Source organism: Bactrocera neohumeralis, chromosome 3 (assembly GCF_024586455.1).
Source record: "Bactrocera neohumeralis isolate Rockhampton chromosome 3, APGP_CSIRO_Bneo_wtdbg2-racon-allhic-juicebox.fasta_v2, whole genome shotgun sequence".
NCBI classification, from domain to species: domain Eukaryota; kingdom Metazoa; phylum Arthropoda; class Insecta; order Diptera; family Tephritidae; genus Bactrocera; species Bactrocera neohumeralis.
In genome coordinates, this window is record NC_065920.1 from 78,010,160 (window position 1) to 78,028,205 (window position 18,046).

Here is an 18,046-nt window from a genome sequence, read left to right on the forward strand (position 1 = left end):
GATTTGTCACATTGAAAGCATGACGGAAGGCATTCTCCGGAATAGCCTTGAGAGCCGAGGTGCATGCTGCTTGGATCCCCTCTGCCGTCTCAAAATATTTGCCTTTCATCGACCTTTTCAGGCAAGGAAACAAAGAAAAGTCCGCGGGCCGCATCTGGGCCATAGGGCGGCTGCGGAAACGTAGAGATGCCTGCATTGATTAGGTAGCTGTTCACAAGAAAGGCGGTGTGAGCCGGTACGTTGTCGTGGTGCAACTTCCAATCGGCTGTGATGTCTTGTCGGACCCGATTGACCCTTCCATCTACGTCAAACTTGGCGCTTACGGTTTGTCCAGGTGGAACAAATTCATGGTGGACGATGGGTTTGATCTCTCAGATCAACCTCTTCCCGGCCCCCAAAACAAACGGTTCTGTCGCAGATATACCGAGTTTCACACAGAATTTAATAGCGTACCTCTGCTCTAACGAACGTTGCATTTCCGATCCTGACTTTCCAGGTGCTCGGTCCAGCCGCTCGTTTGTTAGCCAGGAACGCCCTCTACCGAATCCAGTCGGTGTGCGCACGCTCTGAAGTACAGTGGCGACGGAAGAAAATCAGTCCTATTACTTTCCGGACAATCCCTGTATGCCGCTTTCTTTGTGTTTGTATTTTCTGATTTCGCAGCATGCCCAGAACGATCTGTAATTATCAGTTGAACTTACAGAAGCGCGCGAATGTTGATAATTCTGAAATCATAATAATATATTCACACACAAATGTATCACATAAATAATAACAAAGCAAAGTATGTACTCTGTGTATTAAAGAAGCGAAAAGCGCGAAATCAAACATGCGAAGATATGTGGCCTGATCAGTAGTGTACATCATTATTTCCTTTGGAATACTGAAAGCGGGCGGTTAATACACATTAAAGCGGGCGATTCGAAGCAACTAGTTCCACATAGAACTGCAGGTACTTCACTATAAGGACTACTGCGATGTTTCAATTGGCACCAGAACACCTGTCCGTTCCACAAACAATTCAACATGGAACCAATGTGAAGTTCTATGCGTTGCTGATCTGTTGTTTGCTCAGCATAAAAGCCGCGACAGCGTTCACCATCACCGGCAGATATTGCCAGCGAAATGTTAGTGTGAAATATCAAGAGCCAGTGCTGCATATGAATGACCGCCAACATGTACAACGTAGCACAGATTATAGTGATGTTTTGGAAACAGCAGAGCACAACACACTTTTGGCCGACGTCGCCGTAGTCAATATCACCGAAAACTATCTTACATACGAACCGCGCGTACGCTGGGAAACTACCAAAGTTTGCTGTCCTGGCTACAGTCCGTTGCTCTTCGGCTTTTGCGAACCCATCTGTGCTACTGGCTGCCCGCGCTACAGCCATTGTGCCACGCCCAATCAGTGTCAGTGTTTGCCGGGTTACGAGGAGCATCATCCGAACAATAAGAAGCTACATCAGCTGGACTGTCGGCCAGTCTGTGCCAATGGCTGCCCGCTGCATAGTCAATGCGTGGCTCGAAATCGTTGTCATTGTCGTGAAGGCTTCCGGAATACCAGCAAATGGTGGTTCCTGCCGTTAAAGTGCGAACGCATACAGTGTGCAGCGTCCGATCAGCGTTACGATGTTGCACAGCGTTTATGCGTGAAGATAGAGATGAGCATGGAAGAATTGATGCGAAAGGTCGCTGAACGCTTAACAAAAGGTTTGAGTAATGCCACGGCGGAAGACAGCGGAGAACAAAGCAATGATGAAGAGGCAGCTAGTGAAGAGCTAGATAATAAAATTGGGCCAGAGATTAATACGTAATCTAAGTTTGTAGATTTAGACATAGGTAGTTTCGAGAGTTTCTCTCCTCTAAGAAGGATGTCAACAATTTTTATTAAAACTATGCTTGTGTTTATATGTTCTAATGTAAAAAAGATGTTTAAGAAAAGCGAATAAATGTAGACTTAATATATATGAAAATAAAATTACTGACTTATTGGTTCTTAGACTAACTTCACCCACGAACACTGTCACTGTCGCCAAATATGACTTTTTCCTAGGCTATGAGACGACGAGTGCACACCCGGACTCTTTTGTCGCTCAAACCGGCTTTTCGAATAGTAATTACTCGTCCGAAGAACAACAAAGCGGCGGAGACTGATGGATTGCCGGCTGAACTATTTTACATGGCGCGCTGGCTCTGCCCAATCCACAAAAACGGAGACTCCACAAATCTGCGCCAACTACCGTTGGATAAGCCTCCTAAGCATCGCGTATAAGGTTCTATCGAGCGTATTGTGTGAAAGAATAAAGCCCACGGTCAACTAACTGATTGGACCTTACCAGTGTGGCTTTAGACCCGGAAAATCAACAGCTGACCAGATATTCACAATGCGCAAAATCTTGGAAAAGATCCGTGAAAAGATAATCGACACGCACCACCTCTTTGTCGATTTAAAAGCTGCTTTTGACATCACGAAAAGGAGCTGCCTTTATGCCGCTATGGTTGAATTTGGTATCCCCACAAAACTAATACGGCTAAGTAAACTGACGTTAAGCAAAACCAAAAGCTCCGTCAGGGAAGGACCTCACCGAGCCGTTCGATACCAAACGAGGTTTCAGACAAGGCGACTCCCTATCGTGCGACTTCTTCAACCTGCTCCTGGAGAAAATAGTTCGAGCTGCAGAACTTAATCGAGCAGGTACAATCTTTTGTAGGGGTGTACAGCTGCTGGCGTATGCCGATGATATTGATAACTAGACTAGATAAGAAAGCGAAGCAAATGGGTCTGGTGGTGAAAAAGGGCAAGACAAAAAATCTTCTGACATCAAGCAAGCAGTCGTCGCTCGTGACTAGGCTCCCACGTCATTGTTTATAGTCATAACTTCGAATTCGTACATTATTTCGTCTATCTTGGAATCAGCATTAACAGCAACAACAATGTCAGCCTCCAAATACAACGCAGAATAACTCTTGGTAACAGGTGCTACTTCGAACTGAGTAGACAATTGAGAATTAAAGTCCTCTCTCGACGAACAAAGACTAAACTCTATAAGTCACTCATCACTCACGTCCTGCTATATGGTGCAGAGGTATGGACGATGACAACATCTGTTGAGTCGACGTCACGAATTTTAGAGAGAAAAGTTTTGTGAAAGACTTATGGTTCTTTGCGCGTTGGCCACGGCGAATATCGCATTCGATGGAACGATGAGCTGTATGAGATATACGACGACATTGACATAGTTCAGTGAATTAAAAGACAGCGGCTACGCTGGCTAGGTAATGACGTGCGTATGGACGAAAACACTCCAGCTCTGAAAGTATTCGACGCAATACCCGCCGGGAAAAGCAGAGGAAGACCTCCAAGCCGTGGGAGAGATCATGTATAGCCTGGACCTGGCTGCACTTGGTGTCTCGAATTGGCGCCAAATTGCTAAAAGAAGAAACGATTGGCGCGCTGTTGTTAATTCGGCTATAACCGCGCAAGCGGTGTCTACGCCATTAAAGAAGAAGAAGAGAGTATCATTGGAGCCGCTATTGTGTGAACTAAATGTCAAAATCTATTTTTTTTCATTAGAATATGCTATTTTCACTTTAATTAGTCCGAAAATAAATACTATAAAAGAGGAGTACAGTCTCAACTAATTATAATTTTCTATAAATTCACCATAATTTTGAGTTGAAATAATTTTTATTAAACAAGGTGTTTATAATAACAACAAAATTGAAACTAATTAAATTTCGAGGGGAAAGCAGCTCTCAGAAAACACTTATCAAATCGTAATAATCCATGGAAAACCCATCCAGTCCAACAACAAGCAAGTAATTGTTACACCATACAAAGTAATGGATTATTTAAATACGGAGCGAATACAAAACAACAAAAAAGTTGAAAATATGTTGCGGTTTTGTCTGGTAAATCCAGAATAATGGAACACTTTGTACAATCTTATATATGTATATTTCTTACGTATGCAAGATAAACAGGGTGCATGTTATGAGAGTTTTATACTAGATGTTCTTGTAAGTAGCCGCTTTATTGGTTAGCTGAAGAATAGGGTTCCCAAGTGGAACCTCTTTTGTGGTCCTTTATCCATTTAAAAAGAGTTTTTGAACGGCAGTTTTGGGCGAGCAGCGCTCATTAACCGCAGCTTGCAGCGGCTCGTATAGAAACTTGCTATCGCCTTCAGCTCAGCCTCTTCAACATTTTCCATTTGTTTTAAAATATTTCACAACACTGTATATTAACGTCAGATTGTGACTAGAAGCAAAATATAATATTTTAGTGGTTTATATTTAGTTGCAATGAAAGATTTTTTTCTTCTTCGACCACAACAAATTTTCGGTTTATATGCTTGAATTTAATCCTGAAGTTTTCAGTGCATATTGTGGATTTGAGCGAAACTGTTGTAATACAAGTTGTGCGGAAAAGATTTTTAATAATCACAAGGAATTATCCTAACTCTGTAGTTTTACCCAAATTTATTTCTTATTTTGAGATGCGTTTCGAAAATTTTATAACGCTGACGGCCAGCTTCGTTTTATTTGGAAGTGTTTCGGGTGATTTGTGTTCAAAAGATCAAAATGATGATTATAAATATGAGACAGATGTTGCTGGAGAGGTCAGTTTTTACAATTCATATAAATCAGTGTAAAAGAAAATATTTGTATGCTTGTCGGTGATCACAGAAATGAAAAAAATTAAATAAGATGTAGTGCAAAAAATTAATTCCGAGCAAGCTCATGGAGTGCCCGTCAAAAATCTGCGGCTTAAGAATTGTATAGAGGGAAAGCTCTCTCGACAAGCTTAAATAAATTTTTCGCACCGAATATAAGCCTTACGTATTAACTTGTAAACGATACTCATTTCGACATGAAAAACGTAAATTCGGTTGCACTGAAGCGCTCACAAGTAAAAAAGTTTCTTTCGAAGAACATTACTTCGAGCGGTCAGTATAGTTGCTGTTGTTTATATGCTTTAGTTGTCCGATCTAAACAATTTGTTCGGAGATTGTGCTCTTGACTTTGAATTATACATGCCGAATTTCGTGAATATATCTTGTGAAATAAAAAAGTTGCGTTATAAAATTATATGCCCTCTAGTGGTTCGGTATTGGCGGTTTCGACAAACGTCTTTTTTGAAGAGAATGGTACGACGATTCAATAAGCAATAACCTGAGAGACGAGTTCGCGTTTGTAGAGACACACATATACATAATATATTGAAAAACCGACTCAGTTCGTCACACTGATCGTTTATGTATACCTATGTACAACCTACGTTGCTGGTCCGCGTTGGACTCCTAAACTACCGAACCGATTTTAGCAAAATTTCGCACTGTATCCAGTTTGAGACAACTTATGTAGAAGATAGGATAGTCAAAACAATTCATAAATAATAAATACAATGAAATATGTATTAAATGGACACTCTATTAAGCGGACATCCCCATTAACACATTGATCGATCCCACAATTTGTTGATATTTATTGAGTACAATCTATTAAGCAGATAACTCTAATAACTGGACAGAAAAGCTGGTTGTCCGTGTCTGTTTATGAGAGATTTTACTGTATATATTTCTAAACATATGCGTGTATTCACAATCCCAAAAAAAAAAATGTAATACAGTTAAATTTCCATAACTCAAACTTCTATAACTCGAAGTTCTCTATAACTCGAACTCTTCATTTAGCAATTGAAGTCAAAATGCATGCAAATTTTTTGCCATAACTCGAAGTTTTTTTGCTGATTATGGTAATTCGAGTTAGGAAATTCAACTGCAATTATAATTTTCAGTAAAATGCCAAACCTTAAGTGCAATTTTCTCAATGTCTGGTTAGCAGCCACTTGTCAGTAAAGTTCTGGTAAACTAAACTAAGATTCCTTCTTTCGGTAAAGAACCTCTTTTTAACTAGAACTGACAGATGCTGTTAACCTTACTGAGAGACCAACCTTAAATTTGTTATTTTTTCCATTGACATTTATTAGTATGAACATATTCAAAATTAAACTTCAAGTACAATCCCCTGCATTCTTATACCAACAAAAACGTGTTCGCCTTTATTCGTAAATGAAATTTTCACTGTAATGAAAGGTTTATTATACGAATAATGGTATAAAATGTATACCACGACAACGCGTGGCCAGATCTACTAGTACCCCTGTAAGTTTTATGTGACCTTCGATATTACATACCCATTTCGCGATATAAAAATTGCTTACCTACTAACGGCTTCCAATACATTTTACGGTTTTAAAAATCATAAACTCGCCAATGCTTTTGAACTGAGCCAAAGTTTAAGTTTTCGCCATGTCTTGGCTGAGTAGACTAATTTGTTTCGAAAATATATTTTATAGCTAAACTCTCTTATTCGGTTTTAAGTTTTTCAGGACTATGTAGTCTATATAGTATGCAGGCAGGGTGAACATACTATGTGTATTTAAAATAAAATCATTAATTTCCGTCAATATTTAGTAATAAATAACTACTATATTCCTTTCCATTTCCTTTATATACGTACAGGTATGTGAAGAGGGCTATGCGGCAAGATTTTGCAACGAAACCGTATTTGTTTGTGAACCCGTGTGTCCTGCAGGCTGCGAAAATGGTACGTGCATCGCGCCGGGTATTTGCGATTGTGCGAAAGGCTACGAGTTGCGCAGCAATGCAGAAAAGACTGAATGTGTACCGTTAACTCTAAATAACGATGTGAGGCTAACAAAAGCCCATACATTAACCAAACGGAACGCTAAGGCTAGTGATGATTTCAGTATGTGTTCCTGTAAATGTTGGAAATATGATTCTGAAGAATTGTGCAAGGAACTTTGCGAGTCAGAAAGTGATAAGTGTCTGGAAAAGAAGTTCTCGGTTTGCAATGAGTCGAATAGTTTAGTTTATAAAAAGAACAGTACAAATTTGAAATACTACTGTCGTGATAATGCGATTGCTGCTGAAAAGGCCGCTGAAATGGCCAGATGGTTCGTTCCTATCGGCTGCATTTTTATTGGAATCATGTTGATCGCCATCGTGTATCTGTGTGTGCGCATTTATCAAACTCGACATGAGACAGGTGGGTTGCTTAGTCGATGTAGTAGTTGTGAAAATGTCTTCTGAATTTTGTTATAGAAAATAAAATTTCATATAATTTTGTTTTTCAGGTGCACACGACATTCCCATAAGCTTACTTATGAAATTTTGAGACGACGTTTTGACGGCACGACACGGCGTATATTATTTATAGCATAATGCAGTATTTAACGAGCTTAAAATATAAATAAAAACCATTAAAAACAACAACAATGCAATGCGATTAAATTTAAGTGGAATTATTATACGATATGGGAGATTGAGTAGGAGTGAAGAATACAGGAAAAAAAAGCTGGAACTAGTAGAGTTTAATCGATGCTGAAAAAGGCAAATTTATACAACAACACTTGAGGAGAATTTCGCAAGTTGTAACTTCTTTTTTTCTTGTAATTAATTATTAATTTTAGAGGGAAATTATAATTTCATGGAACTTCTATCACATTTCAAGTAAATCGAATAATGTCCCCTGGAAATATGAAACGTTTTCATGCTATATTTTACTTACAATAATTCATGATAACTTTTATTGCAGAAATACAGGGTATGTAAATATGTGTTCTTGTCAAAAAAAAGACAAGAAAAACCGTTAACTTTGCTTGCACCGAATTTATAATACTCTTCACAAACACAAAGCATGCCTTACAACAACTTTAATCAGCCGTTTTGTATGACAGCTATAGGCTATAGTGACTTCATCTGAATGACTTCTTCCGAGATTGCACCATTGCCTCAGGTAATAAGTAATGCCAAATTTCTTGAAGATATCGCGTCAAACGAAAAAGATTGTATGGCTACTATATGCTATAGTGATCCAATTTGAACAATTTCCTCGGAGATTGTACCATTGCCTTAGCCAGTAATCCATAGTAAATTGCTTGAAGATATTGCGTCAATTAAAAAAGTTGTCCAAACAATCACTTGATACCGAGTGTTCAGCTTGCATGGCCGATATCATCATTTCTAGTGCAAAATTTCGAATCGATATCTTCAAATCTGTAGGGCTGGTTCGCATATATACATATGTACAGACAAATAGAAGTACAAACAAATGGATATGGCTAAAATGACTAAGCTCGTCACGCTGATTATTAAAATATACATTCGGAGAGCCTTCATTCTGAGAGCTAGAGCTACAAGCATCGTTGCGCTATTTCCAAGCATTGAAGGCGTCACGGAAGGCATTCTCCGGAATAACCTTGTGAGCCGAGGTGCATGCTGCTTGGGTACCCTCTGTCGTCTCAAAATACTTGGTTTTCATCGGCCTTTTCAGGCAAGGAAACAAAAAAGTACGGGAGGGACACATCTTTAGAATGACTGCGGAAGCGTTGAGATGCCGGCCTTGGTTAGGTAGCTGTTGACAAGATAGGTGGTGTGAGCCGGAGCGTTGAAGTGGTGCAACTTCCAATCGGCTGCGATGTCTTGTCGGACTCTATTGACCCTTTGTTTGAGTCTCTTGAGGACTTCCACGTAAAACTTGGCGTTGACGATTTGTCCAGGAGGAACAAATTCATGGTGGATGGGGCCTTTGATGTGAGGAAAGACAATGAGCATCGTCTTCACTTGGATTTTCTCATTCTTCCGGACTTCACCAGTAACCTCTTCTTGGCCTTCCAAAACGACCTGGAGCCACCGAAACACACCACTTCTTGCTAAAGCAACACCTGGGTAAGCCTGCTTGATCATATAAAACGTCTCTGTTGCAAATTTTTTCAAACGAACGCTGCATTTTCGGCTTGCACCGCTCACAGAAACACTTTACTCGAAAATGTTTGTCCTGACTCTCTAGGTGCTCGGAGACAACTGACAGCTCGTTCGTTAGCTAGGAACGCCCTCTACCGAATCCAGTTGGTGCGCGCACGCTCCGAAGTACAGTCGAGGCGGAAGAAAATCAGTCCTATTACTTTCCAGACACACACTGTATGACGCAATATCTTCTGTATTCGAAAATAATGCTTTGGCTTCCTCAATTAAAGTAAGGGATAATTTTAAGCCCAGCAATGGAGCAATTTTTGGTATTTCATAGAGTGCGGGCACAAATTTTTGCGAGGATTAGGATTAATATTTTATATTTATTATAATAATTTTAACGTGTTTATAATTACTATCACAAGACAACTAAGTTTATCATACCTATACCCACAAAACTAAGGAAATATGCTAGCATGTTACTAAAACTAATTGGGCACACATTGTGTCGAGCGTTCATGATATGTAAACCCGGGATTGCAGATGCAGCGATTGTTGCTATAGCAAATGCCATTGTCGCATTTCCTAAAAGGATAAAATTGGAATTATTTTGCAGAGAATATAGTGTATGTGTTGGTTGAAACTTTTTTTCGGTACTCACTGATAACATTCGCGCTGGCACACACCATCCTTGAGTTCATAGCCCGGTGTACAGTAGCATAGGTTCGGCTCACGGCACTCGCCACCCTCACCGCAATCCGGATCGCATGCTGCCACACAGCCATCATTTGTTAGTTGGTAACCCTTCGCACAGCCACACACCTCGGGTTCGGTGCAATTGTGACGCGGATTCATGCCACAGCCGTTGCTGCAAATGGGTCGACAAAATTTGCGCGTCTCATCCAACTTAAAGCCGGCGTCACACTGGCAGGTGCCATCAAGAAAGCAGCGTCCGTTCAGACAACCCAACGGACAGGCGAACACACAATCGCCATTATCGTTGGCGACGAAATTGTCGAAGCATTCGCATACATTGGGCGCAATACAGCGTCCGTTGCGACAATTCTCACACAGCGGCTGGCAGAGTGTGTTGCCGCGCCAACGTAATGGCGCATAGCCAGCGCAGCAGACTAGAAGTTTTTGCTGTTGATTGCGTTGATCCAATTGAATGCGTTGCGCATGCGGATATTTGTTGATCAGCTCCACGCTGGAATGACATGACGGTGAATAATACGATTAATATTGGTACAAAATGTTATAGAAACGAAAGTTCGTTCCCTTTCGGGGTTTCGAAAGTTTTCAGATAGGTTTATGGAATGCAATCTAATTCAGAGTAGTGACTTTCCACTCTGATAGCAACGCGGCGATACTACTTGTAGCTTTAACCTCACTAGTCATTCCAAGCTGGTTAAGGAAGGGCTAACCTCATTATCAATATCTTTGCGTCACCTTATGATAAGACTAGTATGTGTGGCAGGTCACAGCGGAATCGCAGGTAACTGCAAAGCTGACGAGCTGGCAAAGAAAGGCACCTCGCCCTGCTATCAACACAATGACCACGATTCGTTGCTCCGCTGTCTTTAAGCGTTCTACTACAGGATATCTGGGTTTTGCAGGTGCTTGTCTGGGACTGGACTACCATCACTTCGTATGTTGTCGCCAGATATGGATGCCAACTGTAGGAGTTGTTTAAAGAAGATTAGGTACAAAAAACTCAACACTTTCTGCTTAATTGTTCCATTTTTTCGAGATTCAAAAATTAAACATTGAGTCCTCACTTTCAAATATACCACTGCGCCTATTGGAATATACCATAAATTAAATACCTAAACAGATTCGTTTTGACGGCAGGGCATTTTGGCGAAATATTGGGTAGTCGAAAAAGTATTTTCGTATTTGTTAATAGATGTCTTTGCATTCGTATATCTCGCGTACTACTAATCACATTGTGTCATGCCATATAGTGTTGGAAAGGTGAGATCTTAAGCTTCATTTAACCAAAAACTTAAAAAAAATTAAATTCGAGGAAGTTGAAAAAAAGTTACAGCTGTTGAAAAATGAGTGAAAATAGTGAAGAAATTCGCTAAATTTTGAAATTTTTGTATAAAAAAGTGAAGAATGGAGTGTAGCACAATCATGGTTCGCTTGCTTCCGTTTTGAAAATTTCGATGTGAATGATGCACATCGCTCTGGTCGACCAATCGTTGAAAAATTCGACGAAATTATTGAAAAGATTGACAAGAACCGTCACATAAGCAGCCATGACATCGCTAAGGTACTTAAAATTTATCAACAAATGGTTTTAAATCATTTAAAAAAGGGTGGCTACAAAAAGAAGCTCGATGTTTGGGTACCACATGAATTGTCTGTGAAAAATTTAGTGGACCGAATTAACATCTACGATTCTTTGCTGAAACGAAATGAAACCGAACCATTTCTGAAGCGAATGGTAACAGGAGACGAAGAATGGATCAAATAAGACAATAATGTGCGAAAAAGATCATGGTCCAAGCGTGGTGACGCTCAACAAATAGTCGCAAAGTCAGGATTGACGCCTCGAAAGGTTATGCTGAGTGTTTGGTGAGATTGGAAAGGAATCATTCACTATGAGCTGCTCCAACCTGGTCGAAGGATTGATTCTACATTTCACCCTCAACAACTAACGATATTGAAGCAAGCAATCGAAAAAAAGACGGCCAGAACTGATCAACAGAAAGAGCTTCGTCTTCAAACAGGACAACGCTAGACAGAGACGCTAGAGAGCTTTGCTGGAAAGCTTTCATGCATACACCATATAGCCTTGACCTTGCATCATCGGACTATTATTTGTTTCGGTCAATGCAGAACTCCTTTAATGGAATAAAGTTGGCTTCAAGAGAAGCCTGGGAAAATTACTTGCCGCAGCTTTCGCCGAGAGACCATAAAGTTTTGCACTGATGGAATAATGTGTCTAGCGGAAGAAGGGCAAAAAGTAGTCGACCAAAATGGTACATATTTTATTTGGTTCACTAAATATAAAAAAAAGAAGTTGCAGTTTGATTAGAAATACGAAAAGACTTTTTCGACTACCCAATATCAATACATGAGATTCAAAAGAGAACAACCTCAATAACTAGTTTAACCGAATTAATTAGTTTAAATGGAGTTTCGTTTATTTAAGAGGGTTCTGAAGAAGACTAAAAAGAAGTTTTGTATGCACGAGTACGATTTTAGTTTTGTTGTACCAATAATACATAATTTGTGGTGACAGAGATCTAAATACGATATCAATCCTTAATTATCATTTACAAAAAGAGCATAAAATAATGCCGAACCCTTCGAATTAAATACCGAAAACCACTGACTATTGATTACATCATCTCCTCAAGCAAAACAAGCAAGTTTCTAAGATTAGCCCAATCACCAAATCAACTCATGACCTTCAAGTATTTACTGTAGTAAAAGTGATTTCCAATAAAGTATTGACAGACCCACAGTACTTACGGTACCCAAATATGGCACTTGTTTTTCTCCGATGTCATTTCAATGGGTGGCACCTGACTTCTCGTCTGCTTCTCTAGACGCTGTTGTTGTTTCCGCAGTTGACGGCGCGACAGCTGCTCTGCACCCGGTGTTGCCAACTGCCGATTACCATACTGATAATTTACATCATTCTCATTGAACTGTTTGCGTGCAGTATCTCTACCGCGATAGGAAGAGCGCTGATACGGCGACACATCATTTGATGCATCGTCCGCATCACGGGAGTCAACAGTGTAACCGCCGTAAGGCTGACGTTGCTGACGATGATGATGCTGGCTTTCAGCATTGCCGACAATTACAACAAAGTGTAGACACAACAACACCAAGAAGCACAAACTGAATTGTTTACTAGAGAAAACTGTTGTCATGATGGCGTAAAATATATGAAACGTATATGTAACTGATGTGACACGTTCGATCACTTTTTTATTTTTCCAGACTTATCTGGCTTGACTCCGAATTTTGGCTTGCTTGCACATATATTTTAAACTGTTATTGTTTTTTTATTTTTAATTTTAACTTGATTTTCTTGTTGTTGTTTTTTCCGAAATAAGCCTTGTTTTTTGGATGCTCGAGCACTCTAAGTAAGTTTTACCGAATATTTTTGATTGCGCACCCAAAATGATTTGCTGTACTCGCGCTCCGTGCGAATAATCCATACTAAAAGTTAGTTGAGCAAATATTATGCGAATCGGCGGGCTGGTTAACTACAAACACTGAGCAATAGTGTTGCCGCAGTTCGTCTTTGCCCCCATGTCCGTCGGCTAAGCATTTCTTTTCGCTCATTTCGTGGCGTTTGAACTTTTTGTTTTGTAGGAAGTGCGCAAGCTGACGTTGGCCCTCTGAAAGGTCTTTCACAGCATCGCTTATCAATATTGGAAGCCTATTTGCATGTATGTGTTGCTGCTCGCTAGAGTTATTAATGAGCTTTGTTGTTTTATATTTTTGTTTTCGTTTTTTTTTACCCTTACTAATGTTCAATCTCATAGCACTAGCATTGAATTATTTATGGAGACTTTCGAAAAAAAAAAACAAAAAGTTTCCATCAACCGATAACTATCTAAGTGATTTTTTTTAATATTTAAAAATTTATATATTTTGAAAAATTTGAGAAAAAGATTAGAAAGCGTTCCATATTTTATTTTTAGAAAACGAATATTAATAGAATTTGGCGATTTATTCGTAAAGTAGGGAGATGTTTATTTTATAAAATGGTAGGCTATATATGTATGTATATAGATATTGGGATCGGTAAAGTAATAATATTTTTATTCAACATAGTTTCCTTCAAGGGTAATACATTGATTATAGCGACCATCAACTTTTCGATAACATTTTGCTTCAAAATAGGCCCCAGCTTTGCGATCACCTGTTCATTCGACGAAAGTTTCTTCCCAGCGAGTATCTGGGATCTGAGAACAGGAAACAGTCACTGGGACCAGATCTGCAGAATACGGTGGATGCGGAAACAATTCGAATCCCATTTGTTTCCTATAATTTTCACTGACTTGTGACGCGGTGTATTTTCTTGGTGAAACAGCACTTTCTTTTCCTTCAAATGCGACCGTTTTTCGGCGATTTCCTTTAAACGCTCTGAAATAATCGCAGTATCAATAGCTTTTTTCAAGGTAGTCAATAAAAATTATTCCTTGCGAAATATAGACCAGTGATCCAAAATTGTATTGTTGACATTTTTGATTTTTTCGTCGGTATACTTGTACGTAACTACCTTTTTAGGGCGCCCAATGCCTTCATCGTCCCCGGTGGTCCTTTTGCCTTGTCAAACTTAATAAACCATTTTTCAACGAAATTCCTTTCTACACATTTTTTTTCATAATAACAAAAGTTGAATAAATTCAGAAACTAAAGATCCGATAGCTGTCAAATTTTTACACGCGCCTATTAAAGATTGGGGCTAACTAAAAATCATACGAGTTTAATTATATTACAGCCATTTATCTGTTAATAAACAATTAGTACAGAATTTGTACGGAAAGTAATAGGACTGATTTTCTTTCGTCGCCACTGTACTTCACTGTACCGACTGGATTCGGTAGAAGGCGTTCCTAGCTAACGAACGATCGACTGGTCAGTTGTCTCCGAGCACCTGGAGAATCAGGACAAACATTTTCGCGCGACGTGTTTCTGTGAGTGGTGCAAGCCGAAAATGCAGCGTTCGTTAGAGGAGATGTACGCGATTAAATCCTGTGTGAAACTTGGTAAATCTGCATCAGAGACGTTTGATATGATCCATATGATTACCCAGAAGTTGCTTTAGCAAGTAGTGGTGTGTTTCGGTAGCTCCAGGCCTTTTTGGAGGGTCGGGAAAAGGTCGCGGCTGAAGGCCGGAAAAATGAGCAATTCCAAAGTGAAAACAATGCTCATTGTCTTTTTTGACATCAAAGGCATCAAAGGCAAACAAAGGGTCAATCGGGTCCGACAAGACATCACAGCCGATTAGAAGTTGCACCACGACAACGTCCCGGATCACACCGCCCTTCTTGTGAACAGCTATCTAACCAAGATCGGCATCCCAACACTTCCGCAGCTGCCCTACAACCCAGGTGTTGCCCCCAGACTTTTTTTGTTTCCATGCCTGAAAAGGCCGATGAAAAGCAAGCATTTTGAGGCGACAGAGGGGGTCCAAGCAGCAAGCATCTCGGCTCTTAAGGCTATTCCGGAGAATGCCTTCGGAGACGCCTTCAATATTTGGAAATCTCACTGGCAGCGCTGCATCGACGCAGAAGATGCCTATTTTGAAAGTTTATAAAGAAATGTAACGATTGATTCAATAAATTTTTTTAAATCGACGCAGTCCTATTACCTTCCGTACAAATCCTGTATTTTTTTTTTTAAATTGATAGTTTGTCGGAGAATAACTCGTAAACGCTTAATTTAATCCAAACTGAAACGGAATATTTCTCAAGTAGTTGGAAGCGAGATATGAATTTTAATCTGAAAATAAGTAAACTCAAGAGCTCATGCTTGGAGAGGTTTTCTTAGAGGTTGCTTTTTAGCCCACCCTAATATATATATATGCATCTGTATGTGGAATATTCGTTATTATGACACAACTGAAGATTTATTAGAATAAAGTTCAGGTTGAAGCACAAGAAATAACAGTAATATACAACTCAGTGCACCGATCCTATTGAATACACACATATATCCAATTACGTGTTTACCGTTACCTATTCATTTACAACGGTACAATGATCTTTTCTCTCGCGCAGCGGCGAAGTGTCGAAAACCTTTGAGGGCATTCACTTTTATTATTGGCACAGTGCACTTTTTATCAATCTCACACAAAATTTTATAAATTGGCATTTCCAAAATTTCTTTATCACTGGCTGGTCAGTATTCAAACCAGTTCACTCAATCAACCCAAATTGAAAAGACAACAATACTGCTGTTAAAAATCATAGAATAATTGTAATTGAAGAAAATTTTTGCGTAATGAAAGCCATATTCGTCCTTACGCTGTGGTAAGTACAGAAATTGAAACACGTGTTGCAACTACTAAAGTGTTTATCGTACTCTTGCAGCCTGCTGTTGCACGGCAGTATGTGCAGCGAGCGATGTCAGCACCAACACAAAGGCGGTAACGAGCGCTTTCCTAAAGACTTCGCCTTTGGCGTTTCGACTGCCGCTTACCAAATAGAAGGCGCGTGGAATGAAGACGGCAAAGGACTCTCCATTTGGGATACATACACGCATGCGCATCCGGAGCGTATACGGGATCGCACCAATGGTGATGTGGCGGCGGAATCTTACTATCGTTTTGAGCAAGATTTAGCGGCGCTGAAAAAACTCAATGTATGTTAGATATTTTGAAGAAAACACCATTGAAATTTATCCATTAAATTAATATAATTTTCCTGCACGTTTTGCTACGTTAAAGGTCAACTTCTATCGCTTTTCGTTCTCATGGCCCCGCTTGTTGCCCAACGCAGATACTACGGTGATAAATCAAAAGGGCATTGACTACTACAACATGATGATAGACAAGCTGTTGGCGAATAACATTGAACCCATGGTGACGATGTTTCATTGTGACCTCCCGGAGGCGCTCAACCAGTTCGGCGGCTTCACGAACGCTATTATTATAAAGTACTTCCGTTATTACGCTGAGTTCCTATTCGAAACTTTTGGTGATCGCGTCAAGAAGTGGATCACTTTCAATGAACCCTTCGATTACTGCGTTTTGGGCTATGGCAAATCGTACTTTCCGCCACTGGTGCATTCCCCCGGTGTTGCCGACTACCTCTGCATGGATAATACATTGCGCGCTCATGCCGCTGCTTACCGCGCCTACAGAGCGAACTATTTCCAGAGGCAAGGCGGTAAAATAGGCATCACCATAAGCAGTCGTTTCTACTACGCGCAGCATAAGAGTGGCGATGAAGACGTCGTTGACCGCGCCATGCAGTACTCGGTGAGTGAAAGGCAAAAGAAAGCAGTTTTTGAAGCCTTGCGCTTTTGAGAACTATTACATCGGAGTTCCTACTTAAAATTCTATTATTTACAGCTTGGTTGGCTGGCCAATCCCATTTTCGGCAAGACTGGCAATTATCCTCAACTCATATTGGACGATATTAGAAACAATAGCTTAAGCGAAGGTCTATCCTGGTCGCGCTTGCCGCCGTTTAATGAATTCTGGTCTAAGGTCATTAGAGGTGCTGGCGACTTTCTGGGACTCAATTATTACACTTCACGTTATGCTACACTCACTAAGACTCCCGCGGGCGAGATACCTTCTTGGGAATATGACTCGCAACTTCAATATTCTGTTGATGATAAGTGGAAGCAAGGCAACTCTAATTGGTTATATTGCGTGCCACAAGGACTCGAAGACATTCTAAAGTAAGCAGAGGATTGTATAAATAATGAATTTACGTATATAAATTTTCTGAAGAGGAGCTCTTCATTTTAGCAGCATGTTTTGTTCTTTCTTATAACACTAAATAACATCTTTCGTAGGTGGATCCGCGACCACTATGATAACGTCGAGGTCTTCATAACGGAGAATGGTTGGTCAGACTATGGTCAGTTGGAGGACACAGAACGCGTCGATTTCCTGCAGGCTCACTTGCAAGCGGTGCTAAATGCTGTCAATGATGGCTGCAAGGTCACACATTACTCACACTGGAGCTTAATCGATAATTTCGAGTGGAACATGGGCTATACGTAAGGCGAGCTAAATATTTGTACTTTAAATTTTTAACTCACTTCTTGGTTTTTGATTTGAATTTCAGTCAGAAGTATGGTCTCTATTATTTGAATATGACGAGCCCAAATAAGGATCGCATAGCTAAGAAGTCTGCATCATATTACAGAAGCGTGATCGATGGTAGAAAAATATTACATAGTCTAAATTAAATAAGAAAACCAAAGTATTCATTCTACATATACAATAACAAATTATATGCCCAAAAATAAATGCCTCGTAGGCAACTGTTAAAATAAGCAGTTTTTTTTATAGACCTATCAAACATTTTTAGTAGTTCAATAACTCAAAAATAATGAAAGATCTTAAGCACTAATTGTTAAGTTAGATTAGGCCGTGAGATTGATAAAAAATCTAGTAACCAAATTTGTCCATTGTCTAACCTATAATCTTCTAAAAGGTAGGTAGGACATCTGAGCTCACTTTACTTGCTGAGCTCACTGGAGGTCCAAACGTCCAAAGCCAGAACGCAAGTAGACATCGAAGAACCGACTCGACTCCAACCGCCAGAAATTGAGGA

General features: G+C 39.9%; 3 protein-coding genes across 3 annotated transcripts in view; 2 read left to right on the plus strand and 1 right to left on the minus strand.

The window, feature by feature from the left end:
• Window positions 1-827: 827 nt before the first annotated feature.
• Window positions 828-1,981, plus strand: LOC126753632 (multiple epidermal growth factor-like domains protein 10). Its single transcript, XM_050465279.1, has one exon. The coding sequence runs from the start codon at window positions 978-980 to the stop codon at window positions 1,815-1,817; it is 840 nt and encodes a 279-aa protein (XP_050321236.1). The 5' UTR covers window positions 828-977; the 3' UTR covers window positions 1,818-1,981.
• Window positions 1,982-9,140: 7,159 nt separating this feature from the next.
• Window positions 9,141-18,046, minus strand: part of LOC126753763 (uncharacterized) — a 53,886-nt gene continuing 44,980 nt past the window's right edge. The window contains exons 10-12 of the mRNA XM_050465431.1: window positions 12,261-12,738; window positions 9,439-9,984; window positions 9,141-9,362 (exon numbers count right to left, since the gene is read on the minus strand). Coding sequence (XP_050321388.1) covers window positions 9,266-9,362; window positions 9,439-9,984; window positions 12,261-12,738 — 1,121 coding nt within the window. The 3' untranslated portion in view covers window positions 9,141-9,265. The remainder of the gene's footprint in view (window positions 9,363-9,438; window positions 9,985-12,260; window positions 12,739-18,046) is intronic.
• On the plus strand, window positions 15,756-17,678 carry LOC126753628 (myrosinase 1-like). The gene is made up of 6 exons (XM_050465274.1): window positions 15,756-15,784; window positions 15,845-16,115; window positions 16,201-16,734; window positions 16,828-17,162; window positions 17,280-17,486; window positions 17,555-17,678. Exons 1-6 carry the CDS (start codon window positions 15,756-15,758, stop codon window positions 17,676-17,678), a joined length of 1,500 nt encoding a protein of 499 aa, XP_050321231.1.

What these genes read in the sequence shown, in the direction of transcription:
- LOC126753628 (XM_050465274.1), top strand. Translation starts at nt 15,756, where the DNA reads ATGAAAGCCATATTCGTCCTTACGCTGTG. An exon ending in CGGCGCTGAAAAAACTCAAT is followed by an intron (nt 16,116 to 16,200) that starts GTATGTTAGATA and finishes GCTACGTTAAAG; the next exon opens with GTCAACTTCTATCGCTTTTC. An exon ending in ACCGCGCCATGCAGTACTCG is followed by an intron (nt 16,735 to 16,827) that starts GTGAGTGAAAGG and finishes TATTATTTACAG; the next exon opens with CTTGGTTGGCTGGCCAATCC.
- LOC126753632 (XM_050465279.1), top strand. Translation starts at nt 978, where the DNA reads ATGTTTCAATTGGCACCAGAACACCTGTCCGTTCCACAAACAATTCAA.